The sequence below is a fragment of the Schistocerca nitens genome, chromosome 11 (assembly GCF_023898315.1).
Source record: "Schistocerca nitens isolate TAMUIC-IGC-003100 chromosome 11, iqSchNite1.1, whole genome shotgun sequence".
Lineage (NCBI taxonomy): Eukaryota > Metazoa > Arthropoda > Insecta > Orthoptera > Acrididae > Schistocerca > Schistocerca nitens.
The window spans coordinates 67,803,330-67,825,189 of record NC_064624.1 but is presented as its reverse complement, the minus strand read 5'-3'; the positions used below and the strand labels follow the sequence as shown (position 1 = coordinate 67,825,189).

The 21,860-nt window shown below is 37.7% G+C and overlaps 1 protein-coding gene across 9 annotated transcripts in view; it reads right to left on the bottom strand.

The window, feature by feature from the left end:
* The window catches only part of LOC126213145 (zinc finger protein ZFP2-like), an 83,181-nt gene that overhangs the window by 5,896 nt on the left and 55,425 nt on the right, over nucleotides 1-21,860 (bottom strand). For 8 of the 9 annotated variants that reach the window (XR_007541085.1, XM_049940764.1, XM_049940772.1 and 5 more), the window contains 2 exons: nucleotides 15,756-15,827; nucleotides 6,203-6,240 (listed from right to left, as the gene is read on the bottom strand). Coding sequence is in view for 8 of the 9 variants with exons in the window: in XM_049940764.1 (XP_049796721.1) it covers nucleotides 6,203-6,240; nucleotides 15,756-15,827 (110 nt within the window). In the remaining variant the exon portion in view is untranslated. The remainder of the gene's footprint in view (nucleotides 1-6,202; nucleotides 6,241-15,755; nucleotides 15,828-21,860) is intronic. The other variant, XM_049940768.1, reaches the window with a different exon arrangement.

The window sequence follows — 21,860 nt, the reverse complement described above, 5'->3', positions numbered from 1 at the left end:
TAAAGCTGAAATTTTCCTACTAGTTCAGCTGTTATGTAGCACTGCTTGAAAATAAAAAGTCATATCTAAGTTTCTTGTGGCATTACATCCACCCTCTCTGAGCTATCTCCTATTCTCCCCTCTGGTTTTCAGATTTGTTCCTGACTGATACAGCAGTTTTATGGGCTATCACAACAATAATAAATCCTCCTCGTCATTACTCATATTTTTTTTTGAGCCAGCTGACAAAAGAAATGATGTAGACAGCTGTTCTGGGCTAAATATTCACTGTAGATGAACAACATTGGAACTATCACCAAGCTTTGCAAGAGGTGAATACTGTAGGTTGACACTTACTTCCACAACAGGACAAGTGCACCAACAGTGTGGTGAATCTACCTTGCAATAATCATAGTCTGGCAAGATGTAAGCAATTTTGAATATCACCAGATGATAAAACAATCTGTTTGCTCTATGTGGTACCCACATCAGTGACCTTTTGACATGCCTATGTGTGTAGGTTACAATTATAATTAAGCAGGATTAGAGATTAGTTGTGAGAAAATAAATAACTGTGCTGAAGTAAATTCTAGCACTTGTATTCAGAAGACATAGCTTATCTCACAACCCAACAGGAGATGCTGGCATTACACCTGCATATTACTGACATTAATATCTCCTACAAATGAAATGGCTGGCAAAATTTTAGGACAATATTAGCAATGCTTCTTCCAAGGAGAATCTTGGCAAATCAAAACAAAATCTATTGTTATCATTGAGTAACTGCCCTAAGAATTCATACAGCTAGTGTCTGATCTCAGTCCTCACTTATGCCTCACACACAGCAAATAATACAGGTTGCCCATCCAGCTGTCCTTACCCCCAGTGGCAACCAGTCAGATACTGTGCCCTGACAGCATGGGAGTATTGAAATATTTACAAAGTGACTCATGTGAAATACAGTGATCTTCTGCAAATAAAAAGCTTCATTTACTCCACATGTGCTATCAAAACATGAATGTTCCATTGCAGTATAACAGATATTAAACCAATGATAAGCTTTTGTGTTATTACTACAAGGCATTAGGGAGATGACAATTTGAAGGTTTTCACTGTGGAACTTTGTGGTTCCATCACAAAACCATCAATGTTTGCATCACATGTGATTCATGGGATATAGGGTATTTGTACCTGATGCTCTAAAAGTGCCAAGTCTCATTATTTGGACAGTTATTATCTTGTATGTTTTTTCTCCAGTGAGTATGGTGGTGGTTTAGGTTTCAAGTATTTTCTATCTTATTCTTTTGGGATAGAGTAGAACATCAAGTAACACCCCATCAGTTGCCACAACCCTAAAGCCATCATCAAATGTGTTCTTGAAGACATTGCTAGTGAAAGTTCCAACACTGAATATACCAAGATGTCCCATTGGAACAACCTTCGCATAACAAAAGTGATTGACACAGCAAATATACTAGTCTATTGCTGGACAGTCATGGTTGAAGCTGGTAGAATTGTTGCAACACTTATGTTCCTGATTCATATGCAGCTTTCTGATATTTCTCATAGAGTTCTTGTCCTTTAAATGACACAATGAAATCCCACAACAAAGCTTGTGATATTTGGGACTTATGGCATCATGTCAAGATTGATTACATGAGCAGTAACACATGCTGTTAACCCTTATGAACTTCAGTTTAATATTATATCTCTTAACTGCATCTTACCATTTTAGTTATTCATAATTTTCCTCAAGAATGTGTTGCCTCATTTCTACCAGCCCTTCTTAATTGCTGTGTAACGTCTGAAAAATAACTTATGATATACAAAAACTTACTATAGTGTTGTGAGAATATATATTTAGTGTAAAATTAAAAAGTCTATCAGAATCTCCACAGCACAATGTCATGATTTCCTAATTTTGTGACTTTTTGGTAATAACTAAGTTATTTGACATGTTTCAGTTGTGTGGCACCCACTTACCATATGAAACATTTATCTTGCCAAAGTGAAGTGACATGCCTGCCTTAATGAAACTGGGAGACATACAGTATATAAAACTGCAATGGAAGGATATCTAGGGAGGGTCCACACGCTAACATGTGGTTAATGAAGATGGATGGCCGGTCTTTCTAGTACTAAAGGTACCAGCCACCACCATACCATATGCTAGGGAAATTATTTTGCAATTCCTTAGGACATGCTGCTCTGCTGTATAGTTTAATGATAATGACATCCAATTGGGTAAAATATTCCAGTAGCAATATAGCCTCCCAATAAGATCTCTGGGAGGGGGCTACTCTGGTGGATATCATCAGGGGAAAGAAACATCACTACAAGTGAGAGTGTTGAATGTTAAGTCCCTTGATTGATTAGGTGAGTCAGAGAACATGAAATCAGAAATGGATAAGTTGAAGTTTGATATGGTGGGAATTAGTGTGGTGCATGGGAGGAAGAACAACATTTCTGGTTAGGTGAGTGCAGAGTTATCAACACAAAATGAAATTGGAGTAATGCATGAGTAGAAGTATTTATAAATAATAATACAGAAGTGTAGGTAAACTATTATGAACAGTACTGTTGACTCAGTTCCATAGGCAACACAGACAAAAAGGTAAAACTATTCATAATTGTACAGGCACATATAATTACTAGCTCTGTCAATTATGAAGAACTTAAAAGAATATATAAGCTTGTACCTAGATAAAATTTTGAAGTGGAGCAAGCCTTCAACCATTAGGATTAAAAATAGTGAGTTTCACAAAAAGGAGAAACATAGTGCCCTATCACTACACTCAAATTCTTGAGTGTAGCAATATGTGAAGATACCAATGGAATCATCACACTGGTTCAGTTGTAGGTACAGCAGTCAGTCGATTGCTGGGATACCACAGAAATCCAATGCTTTCAAAACGACTGTGTGACTCACCTCAGAACATTGCTACGCATATCAAATAGGTCTAACCAGGGATATTAATCTTTTACTTCACATTGCTTTGCAAGGAACAGATATAGATCTAGACATAGCGGTCACACTCATCTGTGAGCATTTACTAGCTGAAAAATGGTAAATGTTTACCATGGATATACACAGTAAATGCAGAATTGAATTATTTCCTAAAAATGATTTTGCAACCTCATGAGTCCAGCCTTCCCATACAACAGGTGAAATGGCTACTACAGTTCAAACACCAAAAAAGCATACCCACAATTTGGGATGAGAACATTTTGTGCTAGGAAAAAAGAGCTTTACTGAACACAAAGGAAGATCTGATAGTGCACTACAGACAGTATAGCAGAATATTTCACTATGCACAGTTTGTTGTGTTCTGAAGTAGTTAGAGCTCTGTCTACCTTGCACAAGATACTTACGTCCAAGGAGTTATTCTTCCCTTGCTCTTACTTCCATTCAGTATCATGGTTTTTTAGAGAATAAGAATATTAGGAAAATTATTAACACAATTGATAACATTTGTCCTGTAATTTCAAACTAATTCTGTGGTGACAAAACTTTCCTTCTATGATCGAAGCACAACTGATCAGTATTCATTTTACTGTCATTGCCAGATAAATCACTATCAGTTTTGCTCCCAAATCAGCCAAGTTTGCAATGTGTGCATGAAGTCCTTTTGGGGAATTGTACTGTGTGAGATTTCCCAAATTCAGACATTGGTAATTCTAGGCATCCTTTGTTAGTAGCTTCTCAAGTCACAAAAGATGACTCACCAGTTAATTCTTCATGGCCTTACTAAAGCTGACTACAGCTGCTGTATGAAATTTAAGATCATGATGGTGGCCTGTAAACTGTCAATACAACAAGCTTATGTTTCCCAATCCACATTGCTGACACAGTATTCAAAGAGCTGTTCACCCCAACATTCAATAATCTGAAGGGGCTTAAACTTGACTCCAGTTGTTGGGTATATAACCACTCACCATTTCCTCTTACTCATTCTACATGGTAGGACATTAGCTTGTACCCATCACATTGAATTTCTATTACTTCCATGTCATATTCAATTAGAATAGTTAGCACTATACAGCTGCTGACACTTCACCTGCACTTTAGTTTGCTTCTTTTTAATAAAAGAAGTACACTGTTTTTATTAAGGAACCAATACACAAACTAACTGTTTTATAGAATGTGTTACTAACCCTAAACTGTTTTTTAGTCTGTTGCATCATTACATTTTTCATTAAACCTGAATTGTCAATGGTTTTTCTCTTTTCCTAATGTTTCTCTAGCTGACCTTTATGCATATCATTGCTCAACAATCGCCATCAACAAGGAAAACAATTGTGACACCAACAGTGTGGAAAACTAGATTCCATTAACAAGTGCAATTCCATGTTGAGATGTGCTTTTATATTCTTTAAACAGGGCTACTATTAGTAACATTGAGTTCCAAGCAGTGAAAGGGTTGTCATGCAATAGGAAGCACAAAGCATAGATCAGCAAGCGAAACAAAATATTCTGCAGGAAGCAGAACATGGTGTATTGAAAAACAGCACAACTGGCAGAAAGCTTAGACTCAGCAAATTTAGATTATCCACACTATTTAAATGAAAAGTTCTTAATTCTGCTGCACTGGGTTCCAGGTGCAAAGGTGATTTCACAGTGTTATGCATGAAGATGCTGAACATTTACTTTTACAATGGTTCAAGCTATATGTGCACTTCCAATGTATCTTTAAGTGGAACTATAATTCAATCAACAACAAATGAGACTGCAGAAAAAAATTTATACATTCAAGACAGACATCAGGTGTTTTGCTTGTTGGCTGTGTAAGTTCCAAAATAGAAGCCTAATTTCATGCTCTGTGATTGGCAATGAAATGAATAAAGTTGATGAAGAAGGGGCAAGCATTGGTTGCATGAATTTGACCAAGTGAGAGAAAAGTTTGCTATATATTATGCCAGCAATGCAGGCAAAACTAGGATTTCTTTACAACTTCTGCCAAGTCAAACCCACAAAAAAAAGTGACATGTGGCATGGCGGGGCCAGCAGTAAACAATGTTTTTAACTTTTGTACTTGTCTGTAATTCATACAACATAGATGAACAACAATCTTGGGTGATCAGTAAATCTGAGAAACTGATATGTTTTAAGAATATGAAATTACTGCTTTACCTTGCATCTACTCTCATTATTGGAAAGCTTGGATTGACAGTTAATGATAAATGGCTTTTTTGTTTTAATATTAACTAAAGTAAATGTTCACTTTTTACTACCAAATATGTTAAGTTACCTTCTGCCTTTGAGTCAAGGCATTACTGCTGCTATGAAGACATTATATCACAAGCCATTTGTGCTATCCTTATTGCTGGAAACGAGATGGAAGCATTGGATGCAATACAAGCTGGGGATCAGTTCCATCAGTTTCCTCATGACACTTACAGAACTGTTTTAGCAATGCCTGGAGACATTATGTTGGCAAGTTAGATGGTGACAACAATATCACGTCACCTGACAATGGAAAATTTTGCAAGACATTTAAAATTCTGAACCTGGTGTACAAACATTTCTGTCTGAGGTGCAAAACACATCACAAGAATGTGAGGAGGACAAGACCATTTTGCCTACCCACCATGAAGTGTTAAATGCCTTGGACACTTTAGAAAGTTTTGCTGCAACATCTGAACAGATCATTAGTTTTACAGACGTTCTTACAGCTGGCCATCTAGTTAGGAAGCATTTTTTTTTTCTTTCTGTGGCACCACATTGTGTTGAATGTTTGCCATTAGAATATTATCTGCAAGTGCAATTTTTCAGGCATTTTTGTTCCTCTCTGTGACAGCACAATATACTAAAATTAGAACATTATTTGAGTGTATAATTTTTCAGGTTACAGTACAGTATTTAATGTAAGGGCTTTAGTTTCCATTTTTGCTGTTTGTGCTGTTATTGCAAACCAATGTTATAAATGGGACTGATGTACGTTGTAATATCGTAAAGCTCCTTTATAATCTTCTGCAATAATAGAATAGTGGATATAGTAGTGTTTTCTCTGATAATATGCATAACATTGCTGTAGTCTGTATATACTGTATGTATATACTGCAAATGGTTAATATATAGAAAAAAATAGAACTCCAAAAACACAACTTTTTAAAAATAACTTCTGGTATTTTGGTCCCTAGGGGTTATTATTTTTCTTTCACATGGAGTAACTAAAAATTTATACTGCTCAAAATATTCTGCAGTGAATAATAAAAAACGTACCGTAAACTATCAGATGCATTTCTTATTGAGGCTGCCACCTGAAACAATACAAAGAATTATGGTGATTTAAAATTGATGAAACAGTAAATAAATAAAATTGTATTAACACCCACTAACATCTGATTGTTCCAAACAATAGTTGGAAATATTATTATCAAAGAGACACAACATAACTGTCGCAGTTATTGAAGAAAATTATAAGTAAAAATTAACACTTCATTTCAGCACTTTGCTTTTAGCTTTGTAAATAATTATAAAGACACAGATTTATTTGAAAACAAATTTCCTACTTGATACTTCAAAATTAAAAGCGTGAATCATCATTCACCTGCCATGCACATACAGTAAGGTGAAGTACCAGAGAAAAATGTAAAAAATCGTCCAATTTTTATTGATGAAACAGGTAAAGAAAAGAACTGAACTGAAAAAAAGTTCTATCTGAACTGCTATTGAACGTATTTTTTCACATCTGTAGCATTGAATATTATGCCATACTCTTGAGATAGCTCACTGCATGGAACATCAAAGTCGTTAAATGTCACATCAGTTTCATCTGCAGAGGAAATTATGGAGTACAGCATGACATGAAAGTTATACGAATTATTACATGAAGTGCTGTTATTTTATAGGCATATAAATGACAAAGATTCGTGTATTATCATAAATAGGAAATAAACAACATGGTTAACATGAGGACAGCGTCCTCTTCAAATGATTGAATGTGCTTTCATACATACAATGAATACATATGAAGAATCAATGAGCATGTGGACAACTACAATAGCAGTAAAATAAGTGTTACTCGAGTCTAGCAGAAGACCATTAAGATCAAGGATAATCTAAAGATTCAGTCATCAAACCCAGAGATGATCACCTAATGAGAAACATGTCAGATGAAACAAACTATTTCACATTAACAGTAAAGACTGAGTCATCTCTGACAGCAAGTTGAATTAAGGTAACGAAATCAGTTAATTTTTTTCAAAAATAACAACTGCACTGAAAATGAGTAATAACAAAGATAAGGGTACTGACAGTCAGATACCTCTAATCTCCTCACACTGATAATTACGGGAGATGTTTCCAGATTGCATCGTTATCGTCGTCGTCGTCGTCGTCGTCATCATCGTCGTCATCCCATACATTAACTTATAAGAGATAGTGTCTAAATTTAAAATTTTCTTCTTACTCCTATATCCTTCCCAATTTCTTTACATACACAAAATGATCAAAAGTATCCAAACACCCCCAAAAACATAGGTTTTTCATGTTAGGTGCATTGTGCTGCTACCTACTGCCAGGTACTCCATATCAGCGAACTCGGTAGTCATTAGACATCATGAGAGATCAGAATGGGGCACTCCGCAGAACTCAGGCGCTTCGAACTGGGTCAGGTGATTGGGTATCACTTGTGTTATATGTCTCTATGACAGATTTCCACACTCCTAAACGTACCTAGGTCCACTGTTTCTGATGTGATAGTGAAGTGGAAACGTGAAGGGACACATACAGCACAGAAGCGTACAGGGCTACCTCGTTTGTTGACTGACAGAAACTGCTGACACTTGAAGAGGTTCGTAATGTATAACAGGCAGACATCTATACAGACCATCACACAGGAATTCCAGACTTCATAATTATTCACTGCAGGTATTACAACTGTTAGGTGGGAGGTGAGAAAACCTATACTTCACCGTCGAGCACCTGCTCATAAGCCACACATGACGCAGGTAAATTCCAAATGACGCCGCGCTTGATGTAAGGAGCGAAAACGTTGGACAATTGAACAGTGCAAAATCGTTGTGTGGAGTGAAGAATCAAGGTACACAATGTGGTGACCTGATGGGTGGGTGTGTGTATGGCAAATACCTGGTGAACATTATCTGCCAGTGTGTGTAGTGCCAACAGTAAAATTCGGAGGTGGTTCTGGTGTTATGGTGTCATAATGTTTTTCATGGAGGTGGCTTTCATCTCTTTTTTGCATGGCGCAATCACAGCACAGCCCTACATTGATGTTTTAAGTACCTTCTTGCTTCCCACTGTTTAAGAGCAATTTGGGGATGGCAATTGCAGCTTTCAACATGATCGGACACACCTGTTCATAATGCATGGCCTGTGGCGGAGTGGCTACACGACCATAACAAACCTGTAATGGACTGGCCTGCATAGAGACATTATGTGAATCCTTTAGAATACCTTTGGGATGTTTTGGAATGCTGACTTCATGCCAGGCATCACCGACCGACATCGATTCCTCTCCTCAGTGCAAACACCTGTTAAGAATGGGTTGCCATTCCCCAAGAAACATTCCAGCACCTGATTGAACATATGTCTGCAAGAGTGGAAGCTGTCACCAAGGATAAGGGTGGGCCAATACCATATTCAATTCCAGCATTACGGGTGGAGGGCGCCACGAACTTTCAAGCCATTTTCAGCCAGGTGCCCGGATACTTTTGATCACATAGTGTATGTCCTGTGTGGTCTTCGAAATATTTATATCCATTTCTGCTTTCCATGTGTCGCTCTTTAAGTATGTTTCATGGTCTTTCTAGACTCTTTTTCGATTTATTATGTTATCTTGTGAGAGTCCAACTTCTTCTGTACCTATGATCCATTTTGAACTGTTTTTGCTAGTGCTTGCTACCTCGAAGATCTGCCTTGTGAGCCTGTAGTCAGTCATCCTGTGATGCGTCCACAGAATTTTATCCCTTTTTATCTGTGGGTGTCCGTTATTGTTTCTGTCTATCTATAGATCTCTCTAAAGGGCCTCTTTATCCAAATTCGTTCACAGAAAACTTGTCCAAATATTATCCTGAGAATTTTTCTTTCCTGCTTCTCAGTCAGTCATTTTTGTTTAACCATGAATCACAGTATTTTCTACAGCAGTAGTTTTACATTGACTAAAATAGATTTTTTGTTACGACAACTCCACATCAGTTGACAAGCTTTTGAGCAAGAAACTCCTGAAGTTACGTTTGACAATAAGGGAGGATCTCACTTTTGAAAGACTGAAGATTTTGAACAGTGTGATATCAAGATTTCAGCTGCAAAACTTGTGGACAAATGATGGCAGGATGATGGTGAAGACCTAAAATAGGAATGATCAGTCTGCAATGCAGACAGGACGTTTGAAGCTAAAAAAAATTTCAACTCTTGTTGCCTCTAATTTTGTGTGTTTACTTTCATGTCTATTTTGCAAAGAAACACTTTGTTTTACTAATATTATACTTAAAACAGTTTCCCCTCTTATTATTCTCTGTTTGTCTATGATTACTTTTAGTACTCATTTCTGCTCAATTCTCATACCTCCACGACCAATACTATTCATTAATTCACTATTACTATTCTATGTTCACAAGGCTCTGATTCAGATGATAAAAATTACAGTCTTATTTCTACTTTAATAATTTATCATCATATTACTGTGGTTACTCATCATTAGCACCAATAGCAAGACAGACTGCTTTCATTCCATTTATCTTGCTTTCGATATTGTTGTGAAGAGACTGTTCTAGCTCTGTTCAGGAACTTTCTACTCCTGTCTTCAGCTGACAATTCACTGACCAGTGCAAAGCCTGCTGGCCTTGGCCACAAAACCTCCCTCCTCCTGGAGATATCTCCCACTTTCACGTCAAGAACCTTGCTCCCCTACCACAATGCACTTTGGTATTCTTTGTTCTCCTAACCGCACCAGCCTAAAGTCGCTACTATCTAGCATCATCATGATCCTTGTAGCCAAATGTACTGAACATCACACTGCACTCGTAAATGTCCGATCTCTGCCACCTCATCATAACAAAGTGTCACATATTTCAAGGCATGGACATACATTTGATACTTCTATCAGAGATGTGGCTCAAACCAAGTATGTCCACAAGTTCCGTAAATTGAGAAGACTACATCTTTTCAAGATACAACAGGTGTAACTGACAACTGGGTGGACTTGTGGCATACACATACTCTTGATTTATCACATAATGTGCTACACACATCAAACAATCATGAAGATAAACAAGAGGAATATGTTCATGTACATTACATCCATTAACATAAAGTCACCCATGTGTGTACTCTACAAACGTCCTGAAGTAGCGACGTTTGGCTGCTTTTAAATTGCTCTTTGAACTGACATGTGAGCATATAATGATGCTCCACCCAAATCTTCCTCTTTTCCCAGAATTCTTAGTTGGTGAGGCTTTTTAAATTTCCTTTCCACGGGACTCAATATATCTGAAAACTATCTTGTACATTTATAAATCCTTTTTATACCTGCCACTATTATTGTTGTCATTACTACTGTTACCACCACCACCATTTGTGGCAGCAGCTGTAATTCTACTAGTAATGTCATTATTAACTTTATTAGTTCATAGTATTACTTACTCACATTGCCACTTAGGACACTCAAATCATTTTAATACTATTTGTCATATTAAAACTGTTGTTTCTTGGGTAACTATGATGTATGTGTGAAACCCTGGTCCAATGCAGAACAGAACCTGATGGCCCTCGTCAGACTAGCATAAATAAATAAATGCTGATTGGATTATCTCTCCTGGATATTTAATGTATATATCTTGTGACACTTCCTCATACCAAGTTATAGTGAAGAGATTATCTGCAGGCTTCCTGTCAATTACTGAGTTTCCTCACAGATGATTTGTAGACCAGTTTTCTGTGACATTTTATGAAGCTTCTCCAGGGCAAGTTTGGCTTTTCTACAGTTTCTTAGAACTGTGAGTATCTATAAGAGCCATACACCTCATGTTGGTATTCTGCTCTTTTTTAATTTCAATTTGGATTCCCTCATCTCCTTCCCTATCTTTTCATAACTTTTTTCAGAATTATTTTAAATTGGAGGGGATTGTGGATCTCTGGCTGCACACTGTTGTGCATTTCAAATGCTTCTGAAATTTCTCCAATCAATTTAACATTTGAGGTTGTACCCATTAATGTCTGTTGGATAACTGCCACTGCTTTCCTGTCAATTTTGAATTCCTTTGAAGTACTGAATCAAGATTTTCTTCTATCAAATCATAAGCCTTTCTGAGACATGTGATAAGTTGTCACAGTATTTACACATCACCATCTTTGCAAAATTGACTTTGGTTCCCATATCTGTTCTCTACACGATTACCCTTTGCAAAATCGTGCCTTATACTCGACTATTAATGGGCCTACATGTTCATCCAGTTGACTTCACAGGACTTTTTGAAGAATTTTGGGCATAACAGGATGCAGTGAAATTCCCTGTAATTATTCAGACTTTTCTACATGTTCATCCAGTTGACTTCACAGGACTTTTTGAAGAATTTTGGGCATAACAGGATGCAGTGAAATTCCCTGTAATTATTCAGACTGGTTTTATGTCATTTTTATGAAGAGGAACAATTAATGCACATTTCCACTCTTCAGTAATTTTTTCAATTTTACAAATGTTTAACATAATTCTGTCAGTTGCTTGTGTCAGATTACTGTTGCTCAGTATCCGTATCTTCATACTTCTGTTATGAGTTTCTGTTTCCGCTGATGACTTGTCATTTTCCAAAGTACTGATTTCCTTCAGTTCCTCAACAGATGATTTTTAATCTGAATTGTTTCGCCTCCAAAATCTAGTTGTTCTTTCAGAGGCACACAGTCAAGAACTGAGTGGAAGTCATAGACTAAAATTGTTATTTTTATGTTGGTTTCAAGTGACCAGTTTACATTCTTTTTTATAGCCTTGAACATTATTTCCTATACTTTCAAGAATTCCTGCCATTTTCTAGGGTTTGTTAGTATTTAAAATTTTCAATGCTTGTTCCCTCACATCTACTAGACCGTGATCATAGACAATGTTCCACGACCGGTGTTTACTCCTCTTTTGTTGTTAGCATAATCTCATAATGGTTTTCAGTATGTCTGCAAGTTTCTTACAATTTATGGTAAAGCAATGAATAATTTGTTGAAAAATTTCTTACTCATAATACGAGTGTTAATGGATTAAAGATGACTGATTTATTCATATGTGTTTCTTTTCCGACAGGTTGAAATCTAATCTTTATATGCAGGAGACGTTGAAATGACTAAAAAATTCCTTTCTTGTTCTTACACTGCGTATTTTTTTTATCCTTATTGGCTATAACATCAGAGTCTATCTGAAACACACACAGAGCTGAGTTCAGAAAATTCCATTTTTGTAGCTTCTTCGCAGTTTTAAATTATGTGGTAGTGATTTTGACCTCATTTTCCCAGCTTTATCTCACGATTTTTATATATTCTCTTTTGAACTCCTGTTTTCCAATTTTTTTTTTTGTTGGAACATACGCATGCTTGACAATGTGACATCCCACCAGTCAGAAACTGAAGCAATTCAGTGGCATGCTTTTAGATTTGCTACTATTAGCTTTCATTAGCACAAAAATGTTATGGATATGGTTCAGCAACTCAGACAGGAATCCTTGGAGGGAAGATGATGTTCTTTTTGAGAATCAATGTTGAGAAAATTTATGGAACTTGCATTTGAGGCTCACTGCTGATGTAACTGTTGATCAGCGTGTGTTGTAAGGAACCATAATAAAACTTTGTTGGTCTAATTTGCATACTAATATTTGCCTATATTATAATGCATCACACATTGTGTATCCTCCATAACTGTCAGAGACATAATGAGTTTTATTTTTCTATGTTTACTGTTTTTTCATCTAATGTCTTTTGTTAATTTTGAAATCATCTGTTTGTGTATACTGAAATAGAAAACGTTTAATAGGATTTAGTGATGGTAATATTCCAGAAGACAGAGTTTAGATGTGTACCAATGAATAGTGAGTTTTGTCACAACAATGGGAGGAGATCAATTATGTAAGGTTGCTGTTGGGCAGTATACAGTCATGGATCGTTAACTTGTAAATACTTTTTTCTGGTGCGCTGTTGATTGTAAAGATAGTGCACAAAATGGAACTAAAATTTATGCATTCCAGATTGATTTTCCACACAATAGCATGAAGGCAGCAACTTGGAAATGATGCAGAGGCACATTTACTAATGGAAAATTTTATGAAGCACAATGCCACCAACTAAGTTAATAGTCCAAGGTGTCGATCTACCTCTTATTGTGAACTGATGTCATATGGGAAAATATCAGAGCAGTGACAGTAAAGGAAAACTTCTGCTAAATGAACTGATTTCAATATTGAACACATTCTCCAAAGTGAATACCATATGCAAAATCTACTATGCCTGTGCCCCATAGAAAATTGTTATTACATCATGCATATACAACGGAATGACGCCTAACAAACAAATGCTTAATTTGGGAAGAGAAAATGTGATGCAGGAACCAGTTATTCTAGGTTCACTCTCTTTTATACTGGGTGTTACAAAAAGGTACGGCCAAACTTTCAGGAAACATTCCTCACACACAGAGAAAGAAAATATGTTATGTGGACATGTGTCCGGAAACACTTACTTTCCATGTTACAGCTCATTTTATTACTTCTCTTCAAATCACATTAATCATGGAATGGAAACACACAGCAACAGAACCTACCAGCGTGACTTCAAACACTCTGTTACAGGAAATAATCAAAATGTCCTCCGTTAGCGAGGATACATGTATCCACCCTCCCTGATGCGCTGATGTAGCCCTGGAGAATGGCGTATTGTATCACAGCCATCCACAATATGAGCACGAAGAGTCTCTACATTTGGTACTGGGATTGCATAGACAAGAGCTTTCAAATGCCCCCATAAATGAAAGTCAAGAAGGTTGAGGTCAGGAGAGTGTGGAGGCCATGGAATTGGTCCACCTCTACCAATCCATCAGTCACCAAATCTGTTGTTGAGAAGCGTACGAACACTTCGACTGAAATGTGTAGGAGCTCCATCGTGCATGAATCACATGTTGTGTCGCACTTGTACAGGCACATGTTCTAGCAGCACAGGTAGAGTATCCATTATGAAATCATGATAACGTGCTGCATTGAGCGTAGGTGGAAGAACATGGGGCCCAATGAAGACATCACCAACAATGCCTGCCCAAACGTTCACAGAAAATCTGTGTTGATGACGTGATTGCACAATTGCGTGCGGATTCTCGTCAGCCCACACATGTTGATTGTGAAAATTTACAATTTGATTGCGTTGGAATGAAGCCTCATCCGTAAAGAGAACATTTGCACTGAAATGAGGACTGACACATTGTTGGATGAACCATTCGGAGAAGTGTACCCGTGGAGGCCAATCAGCTGCTGATAGTGAATGCACACGTTGTACATGGTATGGAAACAACTGGTTCTCCCGTAACGAAACTAAAATGAGCTCTAACATGGAAATTAAGCGTTTCTGGACACATGTCCACGTAACATCTATTCTTTATTTGTGCGTGAGGAATGTTTCCTGAAAGTTTGGCCGTACCTTTCTGTAACATCCTGTATACCATATCCGCTGTCCCTAGCATTTCTCCTTGAGTGGTATGCTTGCACAATCAACAGGCATCAATGTGTATGAGGGTCATTTACAGACAACAAAAGAAGACGAGAAATTAGGGCTTTTATGGAGGCAACAGACAGTTTCTTTTCCCTCACTCTGCTTGCAAGCAAAAAAGAAAAGGAAATGACTAACAGTGGTGGAACATACCCACCGCCATGTACCATACAGTGTCTTGCATAGTATGTCTTCGGATTTACGTTTCTCAGTTTAAATGGTTCAAATGGCTCTAAGCACTATGCGTACATTTTCAGTCCTCTACCTTATATTCCCAAATGTTCGTTAGGTTTTATTCCTGTGAGAAGTTTATGAATCTAACCATCCACTTTCTCTTATGCAATGTGGACAAAATTAATACAACAACATTTTATTTTACTGGATTACGTTTTATGCTTCATACAAGGAGACCTTATCAAAGCTGTAAGTTGTGCCAAGAAGATAATTTATTTGGATCTGCTATGACTTCTATGATGAGGTAATACATGGATTTATCTGCATACGTCCAAGAGTTTTTCTGTGACTGACAAATCTGTGAGTAATTCAACATATACCATTGAGGTAGCCATACTGTAACTATTTTGAGATCAATGTATCAAGGGTGATCTGTCACATAAAAATAGCAGCACACTTTGTACCTTTGGCAACTTTGAAAATTTTTAGTTCAAACTGACAAATATCAATGATTCACTGAAAAGATAAACCATGTCCAAATTATTCTGCAATCAGTTAATCATAAGTTACTGGAAGGAGGAATATTTTTCAAATGATCTACACTCTCATGGTTTAAACTTATACGAAATGTTTAACATCCAGGAGGGTCACAGAAAGTATGGTTAAACATATTGTTACAGATTCCGATTGGATTCTATCCAGAACAATAAGCAAATAACAGTTGCTAATCCACATCAAGTGGAATATCACAAGAGTACTGTAAAGTTATTAATTGCACTTAGGTCAAGAAAACTCACAATCTGTGCCTGTCCCGCAGTAATGCATTTCTTACATCAATTACACAAATACATTTTTATCACTCTACATGCAATAAATCAGAGATGGGAGTGCTTACAGTATTCTCAGTTCCACCCACCTCCAAATTTAGTTCAGGATCCTCCTTGATAAAATGATTTGGCCGAGAGATTACCGAATTATCTTCAAGACACTGAAAGAGAGAAAAAGTCTCAGTTAAAACTACTTGTACCCTTCTGTACTTATGACATGGCTCCCAATATTTCTTTTTTTTTTTTATGAATATAGCAGTTATTCTGCCAACACGTATCACCATAATTTCACACTCCGCTATACTGCACTAATTTTACACATAATCAGTCAGTACATAGCGTACTTCATGGTGCTTACTGACCCTTATCCTTCATTTGGGAACCTCGCACTTTGCCCATAGCAAGAAGAAGAGAGAGTGTGCTTACTCCCTGTGCATTAACGTAATTGGACAGGAGAGGTGGCGAGCCTGAGAACTACAATGAAATGAATACCCCTAGCTGCATACAGGCATTGATATAAATCAATGGGGACAGTTGAAAATAAGTGCCCCAACTGGGACTCGAACCTGGGATCCCCTGCATACATGGCAGATGCTCTATCCATCTGAGCCACTGAGGACACGGACGATTGTGCAACTGCAAAGACTTATCTACTTATCTCTGGCACGCCTACCGTGAGACCCACATTCCCAACCTATTGTCCGCACTATACTCATAGTGCCCCTGCCCATTATACTCATTACTCGCAGCTTTTTGCCGATTCCCATAAGAGTTCAGGCACTGTTTGTGCATCCGCATAGAAGAAGACGGTCAAATGGCCAGTGAGCCTTGAAGATGGTATCCTTTTGTAAATGTCCGAAACAACAGGTACCATCTTCATATATGCAAGAACTACGAGTAGCACTGTCACTTGAGACTCAAGTTGACATGCAATCGGATGGCGTTTGTTGCTTCTGCCCCAATTTATTCTGACAGTTTGTTTAGGACTTGTGAGTGAATGGTTAAGAGTTCAAGTCTGTGGTTATAAACAGGTGCTGAGAGTTGTAGTTACTGGTAATTATAGAAGAAAACGAACAAAACATGTCCACGTTTTTCGATCCAGTGAACCGATATGGCTGAAGAGAAACTAAGGGTAAATATTTGTAGGTCTCCAAAAACTTAAGTATAATTTCAAAATGGTTGACAGCAATTCCCCAGAAAGACAATCTGACTCAAGAGTTGTTTTGTCTGTTATTCTCATTTTAGTGAGGAACAACAAATCTCTATCATCAGTAAACAAGTTGAAATTGTAAGACGAGGGTGGTCTTTTAAAACGAGAGCGGCTGAGTGGTTCCTCATGTATTTCCCAGTTTACTGAAATATCTGTCGAAAATATTACACAAAAGAAAATCGTCCGTCAAGCACTCGCTAAAGGGAATCTGTGGAAAGAAGACAGTAAACAAGCTGCAGTTTCAATGCCTGCCAGTGCTGCTTTTGCTGAGGAAAATATAGGGAGCATATCAGTACTGAACGGAGTAGTAATCACATTAAAACGATGTTGATGTACCAGGAACTGGAAACTGTCCGATTACGTGATAAATTAAGGACAGAAAATGCTGAAATAAATCTCTTCCAAAAGCAAGTCTTAGATGAAAACCATAAAATGGCTCAGTCAAATGTCCTAGATCATTGTAAACTCAGTGAAAACAGAAAATCATATTTGTCACGATGTTAAAGAAATGCCAATTAAAAAAAAAGAATGTGTTATGTGATGTGACAATTAATTCATTCTGGATACCGGGTTCTTGAACATTAGCAGCTCAAAGAATATAGACATTGAAGGACGCATTGTTGCAACAACCTTCTGAAACATCTCCAAAATTAAATGATTTCAAATGCTCATGTGAAATTAACAAAGAGGCTGTAGAACAATTAAGAACTATTTTCGGAAAGAACGAATAAAAACAAGATACGCTCATTTTTGATGAAGTAAAGCAAAAGGAAATTTACATTTCAGTAACACTTTGCTGAAAATTTGTTTCGTCACTTTATGGGTATATACTTCGGACGACTGTAGTAATAACTTTGCCTATCATTGCTCTGGAGTTCATATCTGTTGCTCTGATGTGTAACTGTATTCACCCTATTTTTGTGTACTCGAATCACACTGTCACTCCTAGTGATGTCTAGAATATATTGATTCAAGTAATTATCCAGCTAGATCAAGCCAGAATGACACTTGTTACATGCACTTCTTATGGTACAGTACAGACTGAATAAAGAGGTCCAGCAGTGTCTAGGAATTACTGACATAAAAAATAAAGTTCCTTGGTCAATATCAAATGCAGTTGACACGACCAGAATAATATGGGAATTTTCGTACGCTATCCACGTCATGAATTGAGTAACAAATGGTTGATGTGATAAAACTGATGTACGTTTTAACAATGGCATCATCAACTTCAATTATCGACAAGATGGTTCTCCAGAATCAACGGGATTATTTATTAGATAGATGAACAACTTAGTCGACACACTTTTATTCTCTTGGTGATGCTTTGTACAAAACGCACAGGCTCACAAAAAGTTGATGAAATGGGGAAGCGTTCTAGCCAATATAGTAAAAGCTTTGGTTCTGAAAGAACACACTGGCCGCTAAGAGTAACCTCTAATAGTACCTTAGAAATAGCTAAATACTTATGGAAAAGAGGTTGCATCTCTCTCCCAACAGCAGCATCATTTCGGTATCTCTAGGTCTCCGAGTTGCAATCATCACTCATCAGTAAGACTAATTCTGCTTGGACAAGTTACAATTTGCTTGCCAGTACAGTTCCTGTAAAACTTTCATTGTCTGTTGCAGAAACTGAACATAAACGCGAATTTTCGTTGACGTCATGCATAAGAGAAATGCAGATGTTTGCTGGATATTTGCAGCAAAAGAACCAATACAGAGTTTTGGAGCAGAAAACATATTTGAAAAAAAAACCTTTGTATTCCATATAATACCGAAGATCCACAATGTAGGTCAGTCTGCTGATTTTGCCATTGTAACACATACTTCTGTGGGTCACAAGTAGACGAACTGATATCTCACTGCGGAACTACTGAACTAGGGTAGTCAGCATGTTTCCTCTTCTACTCAATATGTTTGCCTGCAGTTACAGTGTTTCTTCCATCCACTCAACGACTTGTCCTTAATTTTTAATTAAATCACCTGCCTATTTATTCCTGTTTGGATTTACCAGGTTAACATTCTCATGCTCACAGCTCTGGTTTGAATATTTTCTGGCATATGAGACTTTTCCAACAATGTCATTTCCAACACTGTTTTTTCTTTCTGTCGAGATATCATCATTGCCGGCCGCGGTGGTCTCGCAGTTCTAGGCGCGCAGTGCGGAACCGTGCGACTGCTATGGTCGCAGGTTCGAATCCTGCCTCGGGCATGGATGTGTGTGATGTCCTTAGGTTAGTTAGGGGACTGATAACCACAGCAGTTGAGTCCCATAGTGCTCAGAGCCATTTTGAACCATATCATCATTGTCTCAGAATGGACAAAAGATCATAGAGATGAGATTTTCTCTCAGTTGTGTTTACAATAATTAAGAACTAGGTTTATAGACCAACCCTGGGGCTGTAACTCGATTATGAGCCTAAATTTTAGTGTTGGTGGAGATACTAAGTTAAGTCACAATCATTTTCATAGTTTCAGAGCTTTGAATGACTAATGCTGCCTCATTTAACATCCAGCTGTAAGTTTGTGCCCACACAACAAAATTTCTCTACGGTTGTAAATGAAATTTCCAGTATGCACTGGGTTACTTTGCACCACTCCAGAAGGCAGAGTCAACACATATGGCTTCTTAGCATTTTGGACTACAAACCTCGCTGTTATGTCACGTGCCATATCACGTTGACGTCTTTGCTATGGATGATGGAAAAATCTATTAACACTGAAGAAATGTGTTAGTTAAATTCCTTGCACTTCTCCCATTGTCTCGTAATATGGAGGCTCATTAAAAAGTAATGCTGCTGAATTTTTTTATTCTGTTCTCAGTATCAATTTAGGTATTACTTATCATGCATATTACGTGGTCGAATTCCAATTTCACTGACAAGTTGCAACATTACTATTATGCAGCTTCTAATTGTAGTGTGTAACACTGCAGTGTGTAATGGAACTATGTTATTGCATGTGGAAGAGTGTGCTCTAATCAAGTTTGTAACTGCACAAAATGAGCCTTCAATTGAATCAACAGAAGAACGAAACCGGTGCATTGTTTTCACTATATCAATGTCAGTAATGTCAAAACATTCAGTTGTTCATATTCATAATGAAGCAAACGGAACTCCTAACCTCAGCTCAAAGTGGACAGCTGCATACGCCAACACTTAAAGACATCTTTGAAGAATTGAGTCTTATAGTGATTAAGTTGTGCAAGTAGAGGTGAGGCTGTGGCTCCATCAACAAAGTTGAACAGCTTGCAGCGACAGTATCAATGAACCGATCACTCACTGGGAGAAACGTTTACATTGCCAATGTGGCTTTGTTGCAACACAAACATGTAGAGATGAAGAATAAAGGTGTAGAATGTTTATAAAGATTTATTCAAAAATCTGTACGAGTTTTCACATAAATTTGGAGGCATTACTTTTCAACATGCCCTCATAAATGTGATTTAAAGTTCACATTGCTGCCTACTGACTTCCAATTGCTTCTACAGTTAAACTGTGCAAGGCAATTTACATTGCATGTTGGAGTATTAGTGATACCAATACAACTATCTTTTTCCAGTAACCCACAACAGAGGCAATATTAGAGAAACATCTGACATTTGCAAAAACAGTTTTGTAGTTCAGGTGCTTGTGAATGCAGTGCTTGTATCAACAAGTGTCAGGAAGCATATGTTGGTGCTCAAAACTGTAATTTAGACATCACAGTCATGTTGTCCAATACTGGAATAAATATTATGTCACACTGTTCTTACAAAATTCTGTGCAGATGGATGTATAGCATATAATTCTCAAAAAACACATTACCTACCAGTTCTGAGCTGCCTCCTTTGTACTACATGTGTATACACTATGCACCACACAAAATGCACACATTAATTACACTCCATTTACAGTACCTATTTGACATACATAACATTAAAATTGGTATTTTTTGTCCACGAGAGGGGAGGATACTTCTGACTGGTTTGATGTGGGCTGTCATGACTTGGGGGTCCTGTGCTGGTCTCATCATCTCATAGCAGCAATGGTATCCAACATCTTCAACTACTTGTTTGGTATATTCCAATGTGCATTACCCTGTAGTTTTTGCCCTCTACAACTCTGTCTAGTATCACACAAGTAATTCTCTGTTGTCTTCATATACACATCCTATTACACTGTCCCTTCCCATCAGTGTTTTCCATAAGTGCCTTTTTAGTAATTCTATGGAGAACCTCATTCCCAATCACCCAGTCATATCAGTTCAATTATTTTGATCACTCTTTTGTAATAACACATCTCAGATGGTTCAGTTATTTTCTGTATTCCACCTCCATCTAGCCAGTAATGACTCTTCTTGTTTTACAAAGCTAGATACTATTACTTAAAAACACAAAGATATACAGTGATCAGACAGAACATTATGATCACCTAACTAATAGACAGTATGTCCACTTTCAGCATGGGTAACAGCAGCAAGGCATTGTGGCCTGGAAGCGATGATGCCTTGGTAGGTATTTTCAGGGAGTTTTTTCTTGGGGGGGCGGGGTGACCAATGAGCTCTGAATCTATGTTCAATCACATCCCAGAACTATTTGATTGGGTTCAGATGTTGCGAGTTGGGGGAGAAGGAGCCAGCACATCAACTGGGACTCACCACTGTGTTCCTCTAACCACTCCATACTACTCCATCACACTCCTGGCCTTGTGGCATGGTGCATTGTCTTGTTGAAAAATGCCAGTGCTGTCACGAAACGTTACTTATGAAGTGGCATATGTCGCCTGCAACTAGTGTGTGATAGCCCTTGCCCCTTGCCCATCACTGTGCCCTACCTGAGTTCCATTGGTTGCATGATGGCCACATGAATGATCCCCAGATCATAATGGAGCTGCCACCAGTTTGTCTCTAACCGTAGTACGAATTTCAAGACAAACAATTGTTCCCATGGAAGACGACAGATCTGCACCCTCCCACTGACACGATGAGGGGATTCATCAGACCA